We start from the raw sequence: 17706 nt of genomic DNA on the forward strand, positions 1-17706 counted from the left end.
ATTCATCCAACATATATTTGTGTTTCAGATACTATGTTAAGCACTTGGGATATACTGCTGAACAGTAATGGATGTGGTTCCTGCTCTCACCGAGTTCCATTCTAAAAGAAAAACTTTTAATCAAATAATTCAAATTGATGAGTGTGACTGTAATCAGTGCTACAAAGAAGAGATTCCTGGTTTTTGAGAGCCTATTGGTCTACTTAGGAAAGGTAGGGAGTGACACTTGAGCTAAACTCTAAGGATGAATAGAAGTTAGCTAGGGACAAATGGGCAAAGGTGGAGGGAGAGAGCATGGGGAATAAGAGGGACAAAGAAAAGTCCCATATGGTTGCAAAAAGCAAAGTGCAGGAGCAAATGGTAGACAGGCTGGACAGATCGACAGGGGAAGACCATTTTTGTCCATGTACACTGTGTTAAGAAGTTTTGTCATTATCCTAAGGACAAGTAAAGCCAGGGGGGTTTTAAGCTGAGAAGTGCCATCATTACATGTGTGTTTTGAAAAGATTACTATGGCTGGTGTGTGAAGTGACGGGAAAAGGATCACAGTGGATGTGGGTATACAGGATGGTACTAAGCCAGGAGAAAGGTGATGGTAGCATGGACTGGGATGGTGGCAGTCAAGATGGAGAGAAATAAAACAGTTGAACAGATATTTAGGAGGCACATGAGCTTTAAAAGTAGCTATTAAAACGTGGTGTGTCATCTTTATTTCTGAACAAATTATGTGCTTACATAGCTAGATGCAAAAGCATACATATTGTTAACTTCGGTTGTTATTGTTTCACTAGCACATTTCTTAGGAAAAAAGGTGTGTGGCCATGTTGCAACTGAATTGTGCCTGGGATATTCTGAAGCTGCTAAGTACCAATATTGCTTAAGGAAAAGAATTGAAGATTGCCATAAAGTTGCCAAAAAAGGGAGCAGGGGGAGAACATGGCTAGGGAACCACCAATGAAGAAAAAAACACCCAAAGGGCACAATGCAAGGGAGGCAAAATGAAAAACAAGTGTACAAAGGGCAGGCAGGAGGCTGCCATCTTGGTGGAAAAATGTTGAAACAGGACTCCAGATACACCAAAGCTAAGACAAAACTTCTCAAGGTCTGTAGAGATTTTGGGAAAACGAACCTTTGAGTCATTTGCAGGAAGAATGCAGAATCCTTGAGAAAGTGAAGGACTCTGCTGAGGGTGTTAATATTTTGAAGGAAAGATGTATATACTTACACTCAGGTGGATGCTTAAGAGGACAAGACAGTACAACTTCAGACAAGTGCCTGCCACGTGCCTGATCCCAGGCTGAGGGGGAGACAGCAGGGCCCCACCAGAATGGATCAGGATTGTATGCCCAGTTAAGAGGGAATGAAAACACAGCAAACACTGAGGCTGTCTCCAAAAGTGTCATGAGAAAACAAAGTGAGGATGCTGCTAGACTTCCCCTGGGGGAGTAGATGCTGCCAAAGGCTGTTCCTCTGCCCAAAGCAGAGAGAGTTGGGTATTAATACCTCTAGCTGGAAAAACACTGCGGGTCAGTCCAAGATGGGGGACCTGGAAAAGACAGTGCAGACCATCACAGCATTTCCAGCAGTTATGCAGACAACTTCCTGGCAATTAAACGCCAGCAACTTCTGGGACCTGGGAATGACCTAGCTGCTGCTACCCAACAGCTTTTGTGAAGAGTGCATATAAAATTCTGGGGAAAGAACAAATTTGGCTGGATGAGGAAACTAACAAAAGGTCATCACACGCAGGTTCCGAGCAGGGAGAGGAATTTTGTGGGTGAGGTTGGGCTGGAAGCTAGCTCTAGACAGCTATTTAGCAGATCACCTGGTCCACTACAAGCTCTCTGGTTAGCGTAATTTCTCCCAGCAAGACCAAGACAGTGTTTGAAGTATTACATTCATAACTCTGGAGCAAGTATCCTTGAAGGCAGAGACAAAACAGGCAAAAAACAAAAACAAAAAAAACATCAGACGTCAAGGTCCACTTCTAAGTTTGGATGGGAACTAGTAAAGCTGTTAACCAAGGACCAAGCTGGAAATCAGCAGCCTCACCTTCCTCCCACCCCCAATGTGTCTCATAGCCACGCCAGCAACTCATTATTGTGGCTTGTGTGGGTCTGCAAAGGTGAGTCAATCTGTGTCATTGAACCCCTTCCAGATGAAGAAGTCCTTTTGGGAGGGACTCATCTTGCAATGGCGCTGCCAGGTGCTTATGAGTCATGCAGCCTTAAGGGATGTGTAGTCATTGTACTATCCTGACAAAGAATAAATTTTTACAAGGTATTTGGAAAGTTTATGTTGTCTGAAGTGAAAGAAATGGTCTAAAATAGGGGTTCTGGGTGCCCCAGGAACAGCAAAAGAAAATGGGTGAGAGAGAATGTATTTTCTGTATTCTTCCTACATTTCTAAAGCCCACCCATGTAGCATAAAACAGCAGCATTTCAGCTCTTAGCCAGGCATTTTTCAACAATGTGCTTTTCCAATGATTAGGTCTATGAACCACTCTAGTACTCAGTGGACAGAAAGGAAAGAAAAATGAAGATATTTTTCCCCATTTGTTAAGAGAGTAGGTGCTGACAGTAGGTTACTGTAATTTGGAAATAGTTTTGTCATTTTCTAGGATTTGGGATGTGGGTTCAAATACACCATTCCCTCTCCTAAGGTCCGAAATCCATGGATGTTAAGTCAGATCACAGATTGAAATGTTGGCATCATTTAATAACTATGGGGCTTTAAAGATATTTAATCTCTCTGAAACCCTTTGGAACAGCAATTACCACTTCCATACATATGTAATAGAATTGTGTGAGAATGAAGTAAGATTGTATATGTTAAAGGCTTGCCTAGCAACACGCTGGATGCATTTAAAACTCTCTATAAATGGTAATATCTGCCTGAGCCTTGGGCCACCCAGCCAAGTCAGTTTACCACTTAAAAATATATTTTATGCTACACGAGGCCTCGCTAAATCAAGGCATGAGCAACATGGATTAGGCCTGCAGTTGTAGATGTTCTCATGCTAGGGAAATCTTCAATTTAGGGTCTAGGGATGTTCCAGGCAATGTTCAATGTTCTAGGGAAGTCTTCAATGCTAGTGCCTAGGGCCTGGAAATAATGAACTCAGGATATGAAACATCTTGGAAACAGTCACATTTGTTCACATAAGTTTGTTAGTAATCTGTATCTGTACTTGTTTAGAAACTGCTTAGTATTCTCTAATACTACACTACCCAAGAAGGTAGCCACATACTATATGTGACTATTTAAAAGTAAAGAAAATTAAAATCCAATTCATTTTTTTTTTTGGCTGTTTGGTTTGCGGGATCTTAGTTCCCTCACCAGGTGTCGAACCCAGGCCCCCAGCAGTGAAAGCCTGGAATCCTAATCACTGGATCGCCAGGGAATTCCCCACACTAGCCACATTTCAAGGCCTCAGCCACTGGGCTACCATACTGGTCAATGCATGATGAAACATTTCCATCATCACATAAAGTTCCAGTGGACCATGCTGCAGTTTCTTATTCCCCACAAATCTTGGGCTACAACTCCTTCCTATTAACCGCTCTGTCTTATTTGGCATTACATTATCTGTTCTCTCTTCCTACTGTGTTTTATAGTTCTAATTTAAGTGGTGGGGGCAGAGTCCCAATGTAGCTCACAACAGGGCTTTAATTCTTCAACACTGTCTAAACAGGTCCCGGTTTTCTTAACTGGGGTTCTAAAATTTTTTTGATAAACTTTAAAGTTACTAATGAAACCACCTACTGTTGTTTTTTTTTTCCAGTACGCGGGCCTCTCACTGTTGTGGCCTCTCCCGTTGCAGAGCACAGGCTCCAGACGTGCAGGCTCAGCAGCCATGGCTCACGGGCCCAGCCGCTCCGCGGCATGTGGGATCCTCCCGGACCGGGGCACGAACCCGTGTCCCCTGCATCGGCAGGCGGACTCTCAACCACTGCGCCACCAGGGAAGCCCCCACAATTTATACTTCACAAGTACTAGTATTTTTTAGTTAACCCAGATGAAATGATGGGATGTGTTATGGAAATAGTTGGGGAATAGGAAATAGCTGTATATTTAAAGAGAACAGTTTAAAAATGTACTTTGTTCTGAGGACACATGGCTGGCCTGTGACCGCACTGACTGACCATTTATGGGCTAATTTTACTTTCAGGAGAGAACCAGGAAGCATCATTATTGACTGTGGTGGCCTGGGAGAATGAAGGACTTAGCCAGATAAAGTTCAGTGACAGTTGACCTTTTTATTTAATATGAGGAAAATATGAGGAGAATGCAGTTGCACCAATGTCAAGTGGGGTTTGAATTTTGGGACCCTAGTTCAGATCAGCTTGACCAAGAAAATGCATTTCAGTTCAGTCCAGAGCCTGTGCTCCGCAACAGGAAAGGCCACAACAGTGAGAGGCCCGAGTACCACAAAAAAAAAGACCCCCAAAATTGTGTCCTGTTTCTTTACTTTCTGTATCATACCCCTGGGGCTTTGCTATCCCTTATTCTTTTGAACATACTGCTAAGGTGTCCAGAAGATTCCTGTATGGATATTTTATGTTTACTGTATGACTCAAATGATGGTTATTTTTCTTCTACTCTTTCCATTACATTCTCAATCCTCGTCTGACTTCAGTTTATTCCCTTTCAATTTACCATAATCTTGTTGTTCCTGTTTGCATCATTTTCCTTTTCTTTCACATCCAGTTCCCTCTATAAAACAGGGGCTTTAAAACATACATTGACTGGTACTAGTCTATTTATAATCCTTGCAGGTTTCAGATGCTGGAGTAACATCTGAACTGAAATCTAATGGGAACCCCCTTCCAAGCATTCCAAATTTGTCATCCACCCCAACTGGACATCGTTTGCTCCTTTCACTGGTTAGATAACGGCAAATTACAAAGTACCCTAAGCCAGTGAGCTCCAAAGAACAGTTTACCAATTAAAAATTACGCACCATTAGAAATGTTTCAAAGGGATTTCTTTTCAATCATCCAACCTCCTCTCTTGCATTCCAACCTTTGTTGGAAACTGCGCTCTTAAAATCTTCCAGGCTATTTCTTAGATTTCAATGGCATACTGAGAAAACCCATTATTCTAAATTTTATATCCAAACAAACGCATCACCGTATTTTACTTTGTTTTGAGCTTTCCACAATTTTTTCAATACCTGGTTTCATATGCAATTAAAAACAGACAACTGCACGCCCAGGGTAATTGGTCCAGTACTTCTAAATACTGATGGCTAACATAATCTCAAACAGGTTTTATTAGCATCTTAGTCTTAAAACTTTGACTCTTCTTCTAAGCATCTAGTTTATTTTCTTGTCATCAGTTATGTGGTAAAAGTGAGTTTGTATTAACATGAGAACATATAAGATGAGAAAACAAGGTGGTTAAAAGTATTTTTGACCAAATCATCACACAAAAGCTACGTATATACTGTGAATCTGAGATCCAAGGGCAGTCCACAGATCAGCCTTTCCCTTCTATTCTACTTTGTCACCTATTATATAAAATGATTTATGAAATCTTTATAAATAGGATATGACTTCTGCCCATACTAGGTTGTATATAAACACCTTTGAAACAGCAACAACTTTCTGGGGAATCCAAGGTTTGTGTGAGTGATAACAGCCCAAAACTAACTGTTTTTGTCCTGCTCTGCAGGAAAAACTGAAGTATAAAACAAATAAACTGGACCTTTCAGGACAAGGAAAGCATCACAAAACTGAAAGCTGTTTAATAAGTCCAGCCTTAGAAGTTTGGGTGCTAACTAGTACCATGCCTAAAATTAGTTTATATGGATTGAATTAATTGAAAGTGAAATAAATGTGTAACTCTGTGTCCTCAGTTACCTAGGAAGGCACAGGCTACAAAAGACCAGGAAATAAAAAGCTCTCCTATTTTCAGTAACACTGAGGTACAGACTCAGAATCCATTTGGTAACTGGGGCTATAAACAGCAATTAAAAGAACAAAATGGAAGAAAATACAGGTTTTATTCTTCAGTTGTTTCACTTTTCCTAAAATCTTGACATGTTTGAGCCTCTTTCTATTTAAGGTTGAAACAGTTCAGCACACGACAAAAAAAAACTCAAAAAAGGTGCCAACTGGACCACAAAACATTGAAGAAAAGGCTTAATGCAGTTCCCAAACTTTTTCATTAGGATCTAAAAGCCATTTTCGCAAAAGAATCTCCACTTCACATCAAAGTTACTTGTCTCCTTAATTCAACACCCACCCCAATGAAACACAATTTGAGTAGTGTATGTTGGTATGCATAATAATTATGACTCAAAGAAAAATATATCTAGTATATTCTAGGGGTTTTGTGGATGCCGCTGTGAAACAAAGAATTTGAAGTAAACAATTATAAAATACAAAAATAAAAAACCAGGGTGTTTATTTTTTCTCCAAATTCCTGGTTTAATAAGGACGTGTTTATTTTGAGGAAAAAAGGTCCCAAACATCAGGCTATTCACAAAAATAACCCACAGTATCAACTTTAGAAAACAAATCTTAAGACTATTACACTAATTATTTTTCTAGAGGATCCATTTGACATGCCAACTCTCATTCACAAAAATACATTGTTACATTTGTGTTGAACAGCCCCACACAGCACTCTTATGTGGGGTATAACACGCACACCTCTAATTCAAAGCTGTTCTCAGGTGCTACTCAACTAATGAGACTGCCTTTGTAGTTAGGGAAGCAACTACTGAACTTATGTATGAATGGAAAGAACTGTACTCCCTGCATAACAAGAGATTATTTTGGAGACAGTTGATAAAAACCATACATACTTTTTATTGTTAAGTCATAAAGAGGTATCAAAATTAAAAGCAAAAATTACAGGGTAAGACTTAACATAACTACTAGGAGCATCAAAGGAAGTGAAAACGGGACTAGGCGCAGGGCAATGTGAATTAATGAACATGGGAAGGACAAGGATGGGGACAACAGTGAGCATGTGCTGAAGATACTAGGGGAGAGGATCTGGTGAAAATTTTGATCTTAGACAAGCGCCTAGGTAAAGAAATAATGGGACAAGATTTCTAAACCCCACTATGTGCTTAAGAGTCATCCTCGCCATTGGCGCTGTCTCTGTCATCCTCTCCTTCCTCAGCCTCTTTTTCATCATCCTTGATCAACTCCAGCTGTGAGAAACAGACACAAATAGGATGGAGTTAGAGGCACTCCATGTGTCCCTGATCCCCCCTCCACCACCTCTTCCTTTCCTTTCCCGTGGTTTTCACCTGGTCATCCCCCCGATCTTCATTATCATCATCATCCAGTAGGTCCCCCTCCTCAGCAGAGTCATCTGCCACCCCCTCAGACTCCATCTTCACATTAGTCTCATCTTTCTTCAGGGAGCTGCTGCTCTGCTCCTCTTCTGACTTATCATTCTTCATCTCTACTGCGGATGAGAAGGACAAGTCTGTCTAGGGGCAAGTAATGTCCACAGGATGTAGACAATCCCCACTGATGATCATAGAACTGCAGCACAAGTCTATATCCTCCCACACAAATGTCCTTCCCAATTCAAATTCCACAAGTTTCCAATTAAACTGCTTTATATCCCACTATTCCAACATACACTTTCAACTATCTTAGATAGCTACCTCTACTTTACACCCAACAAGCAAAAGGACCATTTACCTCCTTGTTTGCTCTGTTCCTTTTCTATTTTTTCCAGGTTTTCCAGCAGAGAATCCACTTTTTGTTTTATCTGAGTCAACTCCTTCTTAATGGCCTGAAGGTCATCTCCTTTCACTTTAATACAAACAAAACCCTAGATTAGAATCAAATGTACCAGAAGCTACCAGTTAGCTATACACACACTCCCCCACTAGACTATACAACAGTAGTCAACATGAGATCCTTGGAGAGAAATGGAGCCTGTACCAGACTGTCCTAGTTATGGGGTCCACCAATCTTTTAGTTGGTAGCTGAAAACTGAATCTAATGTGCCTAGTTCCTTAGCAACAGCATTCTTACTTTTGTAGGTCTGCTAAAGACCTCAATTCTATTTTAAAAGCACTTTACCAACATATTTTACACAATGAACGGGCGCCCCTCAACTCCCTAAAATCTAATGACTTTTTTCAATTACCAAGGTCTTAAGGATAGAAGGCTTCCTAGAGTTGGCCCCTTAATCACTATTGTCTCATCTTCTATTATTTTGATTATGCAAAGTTATTTGTACAAAACCTGAACATTAACTGCACTAATTTCCATATTTTAACATACAAGAAATATCAGAATCACAAAGCTGCAATAATAATACATACACTTTCCAGACTTAGAAGATCCCCGCTGTCCACTCTTAGAATTGAAGCCACTTTTGCCCCTTCGTGAGGTGTTTCCTGATACACGCTGGCGTTTTGAGGGCACTACAGCCCGAGCAATAGGAGGAGGAGGAGGAACACGTGCTGGGTAACTGTACATCCTATTGGATAAAAGGAAAACAGAATTCCTTCACAACTAAAAATAAGTCAGGAAGATTCCAACAATGGTGTCCTTGTAAAATGATAAATCATTGTCCATTGTTCCACAATTATTTCTTTTTGCTAAGCTAATTTCATTCAAAAGGCCAGTTTACTCTTTGATATTTTTAATACTGCAGCTACTTTTCTTCAAGAAAATACTACATATATACACACATATCCAATGATACGGTTGGTTGCCTTAAGCACTGGACATAAAAGGTTTCTGTGTACAATGGCAGTATTAACAGAATACTTTTTACAGTATTTCTACTTTTTACTTTTTACAATGAATGGCCTTTACCTTGACCTTATTCTTTTCACATATACACTATAATAAGCAATCCATATAAGCCAAATAAAGTACTTACAAAAGACTGCAATTAACCAAGTCTGCAAACAGAGCTTTTGGTAGCTAAATCCCTGATCTTTTCACCCACAGAAGCATACAAGTAATTATCACTAGTTTGTAGTATTACATTAAACCATATAAAATTGCCAATATTAACCATTTTTGGCCTATAGAAACCGGTATTTCATGTGTTGTTAGCTGGGTGTACATAGCATTATCAATTCTAACAACATTTAGCACTCTCCACTCAAAGCTCCAACCGGACAGAGAATACTGTCTATGTTGTTCACTATTCACTACTGCCTAAATCCACTGCCTAGCACACATTTAGCTTTCAAAAATCACTGACTGCTCAATTGCTACTTCCACTGGATAAGTATCCCAGTGATTGCTAAAGATATACCGAAGTGATGGCCTGGTATTGATGCTTCCGTTTGTAAAGAGAAAAATCAAAATACAACAAAAAAACTTCCCACATGGACATCAGATCTAGACAGTCTCTTTATTCCATGCTGTTACTTTTACAAAAGCCTGTGGCAGCATATGAAGCTAAGACATACCTGTAGGAAAAAAACTTGTAATTCTAGTTCTGAACCTTTTTGGCTATTAACAACCCAACTGTTTCTCTGCCTAACCGCAAAGCTCTGAAATTTTATAATGCATCAGCTAACTTTTTTTTTAGGATTATTTATTTATTTATTTATGGCTGTGTTGGGTCTTCGTTTCTGTGCATGGGCTTTCTCTAGTTGCAGCGAGCGGGGGCCATTCTTCATCGCGGCGCACGGGCCTCTCACTGTCGCGGTCTCTTGTTGTGGAGCACAAGCTCCAGATGCGCAGGCTCAGTAGTGTGGCACATGGGCCTAGTTGCTCCGCGGCATGTGGGATCTTCCCAGACCAGGGCTAGAACCCATGTCCCCTGCATTGGCAGGCAGATTCTCAACCACTGCGCCACCAGGGAAGCCCAGGATTTTTTTTGATGTGGACAACTTTTAAAGTCTTTATTGAATTTGTTACAATATTGCTTCTGTTTTATGTTTTGGTTTTTTGGCTGCGAGGCAAGTCCCCAACAGTAACTTTTTATTATCACTACCTCCTTCCATTTTTATGTAAAGCTTTTCATCTTCTGGCCCAAATTTTTCCAAAGTATAATGATCCAGAAACTATAAAATATCAGTGTTCAGAAACTACTTTCCTTTGTGTAAGGTGATGCTACTTTGTACAATTTCTGGGGGTAAAAAAGTGAGTTATCCACATCTTTAGGTATGAAACATCTCATGCCTCAGCCCTGTTGAATTCAGAGATCTAACCTACCTTCCAATCTACTCACTCTCACTGGCATCAGTCTCCAAATCAATGAGCTAGCCATTCCACATTCCCTACACGCCAAGGCATTGGAATTTCCTTTTGAACCATACTAGTTCATCTAACCGGGGTAAACTGCCATAGCAAAAATGAAGAAATGCAGCCTACTTTCAATCTATGTAATGGCCTCCTGAACACAAATGGAAGTCAAATGCTCTAGTTCTCTAAAGAAAAGTGTATTTTAAAAGATCAACTGGTGATGCTTTTTAGTGCCACAGAACTTAACTGCTGGTTAAGCAAAAATGGGCTCTCAAAAAACTCACAAAGATTCCTCTAAGGAAGTTTAAGTAGACCTTGGCTTATAAAATGCCAAAGTGCATCAATGTGAAAACATGAGGCAAAAACACAAAGAGAAAAACCATACCTACTGTGATAACCCTTAAAGTCAAAGGAATAGATAAGAGGAAGCTCAGTATAAAAGCTTCAAGAACCAGCTACAAATTAAGTAACCATTTTCCCCACAGGAAAGCTATACAAATAAATCACAGGAGGCATCAAAACAGCTGCTGATCCTCTAATGATAAAGCCCAATCTTCATGAAAGTTTCACTATTACCAGAGGAACAAGCACTCAACACTAAGAGAATTATGGCTGCACCTTGAATCAGAAATCTGGACACTAAGTGTTGGTATAAAAACTAGTCAGAAATAAAAGGCAATTAAAATACCATTTTAAAGAAATTAAAACATTTCTGGACACACATTAGCTAATAACATAAACAGATAAGACAAAACCCTAATCTCCAGGCTAAAACATAAGCATTACAAGGCATTAAATGTACAGGTTTTCAAAGGCAAGCTTCTTAAATGACTAGATGTAACACATAGTGATCTTCGGCCTCAAAAACCCTGATTAATAGCAATACGTTTCAACCACTACGAAAGTATTGATAGAAACAACTAGAATAAAGTATTAGTGGGCTTCCCTGGTGGTGCAGTGGTTAAGAATCCACCTGCCAATGCAGGGGACACAGGTTCAAGCCCTGGTCCGCGAAGATCCCACATGCCACGGACCAACTAAGCCCGTGTGCCACAACTACTGAGCGTGCACTCTAGAGCCTGCGTGCCACAACTACTGAGCCCGAGTGCCACAACTACTGAAGCCCACGAGCCTAGAGCCCGTGCTCTGCAACAAGAGAAGCCACCACAATAAGAAGCCACAACGAAGGGTAGCCCCCGCTCGCTGCAACTAGAGAAAGCCTGCACGCAGCAACAAAGAACCAATGCAGCAAAAAAAAAAAGGTATTAGTAAAAACCTACGTTCTCCTGAATGTTTATTTAATGTACTGTAACTGTTTCCACTCTTAAAAACTGGATAGATAAAGAATAATTTTAGGCATATTCATTATCAAATTCTGAAAACCAACTAATTTTCAGGTATCGTTGCCCACAAAAAAATGTGAATAAAAAATAAATGCCATTGGGCTTCCCTGGTGGCACAGTGGTTGAGAGTCCGCCTGCCGATGTAGGGGACATGGTTCGTGCCCTGGTCCGGGAAGATCCCATATGCTGTGGAGCGGCTAGGCACATGAGCCATGGCTGCTGAGCCTGCGTGTCCAGAGCCTGTGCTCCGCAACGGGAGAGGCCACAACAGTGAGAGGCCCACGTACAGCAAAAAAAAAGCCATAATGTGAAATAATTTATAGGTGACAGCAATCTAGTAAGATCACCCCCCCACTGACAATACTGATTTATCAAATTCACTTTAAACATGCAATCTCATTATAATTTCATTCAAGGGTTAGGAGATATTTTTTTCTTCCACCTCATTATTTTTCATCTACAACAGAAAAATTTCAAGATGAAGTTTCTTCCTCATTACCTTTGATTTTCCTAGAAAAGGGATTGATTTTATGGGGTACTATGTTTTGGGGCTTTACAATGTCTGAGACTTCCTGAAATTGTCTGCTAAAATTCTGTGAATGCTCCGACTTAGAACAATCTACAACTTCTACAATTTCAATTGTAAGTTTCCCAGTATATCATCCAGAGTAAACTTTCAGAACACACCCCTTATGTAACATTATGCTGTACAGTTTTGTAGAAAAGGACTTTACAAAATTTATTTATCTTTGGCCTTGTGTGGACTGAAGCATTATACTGCATGAGCAGAATATCAACTACTGATACTCATGAATACCAGAATTTAAAAAACTGTTCCAAGAATCAAGGCCTTCAATAACTGGCATCTTTGAACATTATAAATGTATTCCTGGATATTTCTTCCTCACTCTTTATAAAACCTTCTGAGAAACCATATTTGAATGATTTAGTTAACTATTTTGCAATCTTTTTTAAAACTACCAAAACTTCCACCGGATTATATTGACGGTACAACCCTATCAAGTAGACTTTATATCTTACCATTCTTTTTTTAGTAATTAACACAATGAAATTATCTTAAATTTATTATTGAAGACTATGGTATACAATTCCAATATATAAATACTTATTAAAAACTAATTTTTTTAAGTTCACCCTAATCTAATTTTAATAGTATATATTTCTTTAAATGTCAAAGCTTTATTTTACAAATGAGTAGACTACTGACTTTAACTACATAAGGGAAAAGTGCAAAAAATGACAATGTGACATGTTTAATTCAGGTTTACATTAAAATGAAAATATGAAACTGTGTTATGTCAAATACTGACCCTCAAAACCCATTTTCATGATGTAGTTGGAATTCATCCTGTTGAGATTTAAAATAAACTAGTGAAATTCTTAGAATTTGTTTTTTATTCCTAAGATACAATTTCGAAAACTGTTATTTGTAGGCACCCCTCCCCAAACGTTGCCTTGAGGAGTCTGGGAGAAGCCAAACTAGATACAAGGGTTAACACTTGTTTTGCTAATACAATTTGTAAATAGAGTTCCAAATACCAAGGTAAATTTGCATAGTTGCACTTTATGGTCCTTAACTTTCTTCAAATTGCCCTTTATGGTCCATTTAAGGATACAGATATCTGTATGACAGTTAAAATTAGTAACAGCAAGTACTTCTGATCTAAATGATAAAGGGACTAAATGATAAACCAGTCTGCTGTACAGGATTCATTCAATATATAGGGTCACTCAAACTATCAAAATTTAACTAAATAACAATTCTTTAACTAAAGGGAAAAAAAACACAGATTATTAGTACCCCTGTAAGGTTTAAGATCCTTGCCCAAAGTTTGGGGAACACCACATGCACTGCTGCTTACAAAGAGCAGGAATCAACAGCCTCTATATATGTAGAACCAATGGTAGCAATCAATGATTGGTTCTGCAATCTTCTTTTGAAAAGAACTGTTGATATTAGTATTTAGAGATATTTTTGCAAATTCAAAGATACATTTGATTAAAAATTGTCCCACTGATTTTATTTATTTATTTATTTATTTTGCGGTACGTGGGCCTCTCACTGCTGTGGCCTCTCCCGTTGCGGAGCACAGGCTCCGGGCGTGCAGGCTCAGCGGCCATGGCTCACAGGCCCAGCCGCTCCACGGCATGTGGGATCTTCCTGGACCGGGGCACGAACTCGTGTCCCCTGCATCGGCAGGCGGACTCTCAACCACTGCGCCACCAGGGAAGCCCTGTCCCACTGATTTTTACAAACAGTTTTGCAAGAGAGGGAAGAAATACCGAATGTACGTACTCATTTTAAGATGCATCCAATCTCACAACTTTTAAAATATGAAAAGTTGCTTCTTAAAATTAAGCAACTATATTGAACTTTCTTGATGGATTCATAGGAAAGCTATGTTAACATAAAACTATATGTTTCATAGGAAGGCAATTTGAAAATTCACTTGAAAAAAATAATCTGGGTGATAAAATGCAGATTGCTTTGAGTCCTAAATCCATCTTTTTAGAAACAGGACTGGATCCAAGAAAATATTAAGGAAAAAAACCTTTTTAATCCCTGGCTTTGCTTCTGTTTATCAAACTTTCCATCCAGGTGATAATCTTTTCAAGATTCCTCAATTTCCAAAGAATTATACTATTACTCATTTGTCATGATGTCCTCAACATATCCAAAAGATAATGTCTTAAACTCAGTGTAGTCCAATTTTTACTTTTTAAAAAGCTGAAATTAAAAACAGTATTTATGAAAAATACTATTTATAAACAGTAAGTTAAGAACATATAAGCTCATTCATTCCTATATTCTCATATTATCAAGCCAGGTCAGAGTACAATTCTCTCTTTTCACTTACAATAAAATTTCTTTTAAGGAGTTATCTGAGAAAACAGATCTGTGGTTGCCAGGGGATAGGGTGGAGGGAAGAGCTGACTACAAAGGAGCTTCATGGCGAATTTTTGGAGGTATAAAACTACCTATATCTTGACTGTACTGGTAGATACATGGGTATGCATGTAAAAACTGTACACCGAAAGAGTAAATTTTACTGCATGTGTGTATATATATATATATATATATATATATACACACACATATATATATTAAAAGTTTTCTAAGTTGTCTCCACAATTTGTCTTTCCATTCTCTCTTCAATCTCCTTGTAAAGTTTTGTGCCCCCACCATTATCAAAACCTACCCTTATCACTAATGATTTCCACACATGCTACTGCCTACTTTACATCTCTCAAAGTAGATATCTAAAAAGGAGGTTAAATTAACATGTCCACAACTCATCTGTTATATTCACCCCTCACCCTGGTTCCTTCTATGTTCTCTCCCTATCCACTGTTTCTATAAATTCCAAGCCAAAACGTTGGTGACATCTTTGATTCCTCTCTTAGCCCTCACATAGATCTGGAAGCAAATCTGTCTGCATTAACTTCAAAATTCAACTACTTCTCACCATTCCCACCGTCACCTCCCTGATCCTTCCCCAAATGATTGTATAGATAATTCCATCATCCACTTATTATCTATTTTCAGAATAATCTTGTTAAGACATTACAACTAAGACCCTTTCTGGGCTTCCCTGGTGGTGCAGTGGTTGAGAGTCTGCCTGCCAATGCAGGGGACACGGGTTCGTGCCATGGTCCGGGAAGATCCCACATGCCGTGGAGCGGCTGGGCCCGTGAGCCACGGCCGCTGAGCCTGTGTGTCCGGAGCCTGTGCTCCACCAACGGGAGAGGCCACAACAGTGAGAGGCCCGTGTACCGCAAAAAAAAAAAAAAAGATCCTTTCTGCTCACAACTCTCCAATGGCCTTCCCCCTCATTCAGAGTAAAAAGTAAAGATACACAACATCTTAACAGTGCTCTATATGTGTTCAACCCATTCATCTTCTCTGAGACCATCTATTTTCCACTAGTACCCCTGGTGCACACAACAATGCCTCATAATAAGATCTTAACAAATAGTTGTTGAGAAAATAAGTGACTTTCCTAAACTGGCCTCTAGGAAAGAATTTATCACAATTCATCAACAACAGATAACAAACCAAACCTACCCATTTAAGGAAAGCCAGTAGGATTAGTCTGCCTTTTTTCTAGCTTTACAAAGACTATTGGGAGAGTTTTTCCCTAAGAAAATCAGACAAAACTTGAATAATAATCTACCACAAAACCGAATCCTTTTTCAAGCTATTTATTACAAAATAAAAATCAGATCTTGTGCCTATAATGTATGTAATTTGAGCCTATTATGCCATGCTTCCTGTAAGGAAATCACAAAGACAATTTTCCATAGATGAGTTTCTCCTGCTATTATACTTTTTGTACCTTATTAATCTGTTCCCCTTGCTAAACTCCACTAATCTCACAGTAATAGCACATTTATCACTGTAAAGTAATAAAGGTCCTGGAAAAAAAGTTTATCCACCTAAACAAGTCAAATTCTATTTGGTAGACTCTGTTTCTTATTCCATGGATTACAGTTTAAGAGGGTATCAAAGTAAAATCTTATCCTGTTTATCAAAAGGATATGTCCTCTTTCTTTCCTTGAAAAATAACATTAGTTTCCTGGATATTCTTTCACTATTCCCAACAGCTTTGTTCCAAAACTACAGTCTGGGTTCTCCAACTTCCATAAGAGCAGTCTTCACTCATTATATTTCTCATATCAAACACTACTCAAAATTTGTTATACCTAGTTAGGACTAACTTTGTAGCACTCCAGACGTGTACTGTCCAGCTGAGTAGTGACTGGCCATGTGTGGCTAATTTAAAACAAATTTAAAATTCAGTTCTGCAGTCATGTTAGACACATTTCCCATATGTGGCTGTCTACCACAACAATAGTGCACATATAGAATCATCACACAAAGTTCTATTGGACAGCGCTGTTCTGGTTTGTTCCTTCCAGACATCTACCTATACCTATATATAATTTCCAAAGAGAGCCTAAAATTCTATAACTTTAAGTCTATAACAAAAACATAACCAACTAGCTAAATGTCCTTAGTATAAATTGATAGTTACACATCTCCTGTGACCACAAAACAAAATGGTGAAACTATTAAAAAAAGCTAAAAAGATTAATAATAAACTTCAAAAATGATATTAGATACTGTATCCAGAGACTTATATCCAGAATATATGAAAAAGCTTTACCCAATATAAAACTGGGCAAAGGATCTGAACACATTTCTCCAAAGATGAACAACAGGCAATTAGCACATGAAAACCCAACATCAGCTTTTAAGAAAATACAAATCAAAATCACAATAGGATAATCCTCACACTAGAATAAACAACAAAGATACATAATAAAACAAATGTTGGCAAGGATGTGGAGAAATTAAAACCCTCATAACATGGCTGATAGGAAGGTAAAATGGTACAGATGCTTTGGAAGACAGTATGGCAGTCCCCCCAGAAGTTAAACAGAATTATCATTAAGACCCAGCAATTCTACTCCTCGGTACACACCCAAGAGAAATGAAAACATATGCCCATGCAAAAATGTATATACCAATGTTCAGAGCAGCATTATTCAAAATGTGGAAACATCTCAAAAGTCTACCAACTGATGAAGGCATAAACAGAATGTGGTATTATCCAAGCAATGGAATATAATTCAACAATAAAAAGGAATGAAGTACTAATACAGGGTGTAACATGGATGAACTGTGAAAAATTCACGGAAGAAACTGGTCACAAAAGACATCTCATATGATTCCACTGACATGAAATGTCCGCAATAGGCAAATCTATAGATAGAAAGCGGATGCTAGGCCTCGGGATAGAGGAAGAATAGGGAACAACTGCTAGTAAGTTGTTTATTTTTGCGGTGATAAAATGTTCTAATATTAGATAATGGTCATGACTGCACAACTCTGAATATATAAATTGAACTGTATACTGTAAAATGAATTACATCTCAACAAAGCTACGTTTTAAAAAAAGAAAAAATTAACATCAAGGAGCTTGACAAAGTATACCCGGATGGAGAATGTCCTGAAGTAGATTCCTAAAACAGCAGAGGTTACATTTCCATTAGGTAATAATGTACCCAAAACACCACTTAATTCAGAGCCAAAGCAGATTCTTTGATCTAGACTCAAATGCTTCCCCTTCAAATAAATATCTCCCACT

The 17706-nt window shown here is 38.8% G+C and overlaps 1 protein-coding gene across 25 annotated transcripts in view; it reads right to left on the minus strand.

The window, feature by feature from the left end:
- Nucleotides 1-6386: 6386 nt before the first annotated feature.
- The window catches only part of HNRNPC (heterogeneous nuclear ribonucleoprotein C), a 47714-nt gene continuing 36394 nt past the window's right edge, over nucleotides 6387-17706 (minus strand). For 17 of the 25 annotated variants that reach the window (XM_032621380.1, XM_032621390.1, XM_032621375.1 and 14 more), the window contains 4 exons: nucleotides 8303-8460; nucleotides 7671-7784; nucleotides 7268-7428; nucleotides 6387-7168 (listed from right to left, as the gene is read on the minus strand). In XM_032621380.1, the coding sequence (XP_032477271.1) occupies nucleotides 7085-7168; nucleotides 7268-7428; nucleotides 7671-7784; nucleotides 8303-8460 (517 nt within the window). In that variant the 3' untranslated portion in view covers nucleotides 6387-7084. Of the gene's footprint in view, nucleotides 7429-7670; nucleotides 7785-8302; nucleotides 8461-17706 lie in introns of all 25 variants that reach the window. The other 8 variants (XM_032621387.1, XM_032621396.1, XM_032621386.1 and 5 more) reach the window with 5 other exon arrangements.

The sequence above is a fragment of the Phocoena sinus genome, chromosome 2 (assembly GCF_008692025.1).
Source record: "Phocoena sinus isolate mPhoSin1 chromosome 2, mPhoSin1.pri, whole genome shotgun sequence".
Classification (NCBI taxonomy): domain Eukaryota; kingdom Metazoa; phylum Chordata; class Mammalia; order Artiodactyla; family Phocoenidae; genus Phocoena; species Phocoena sinus.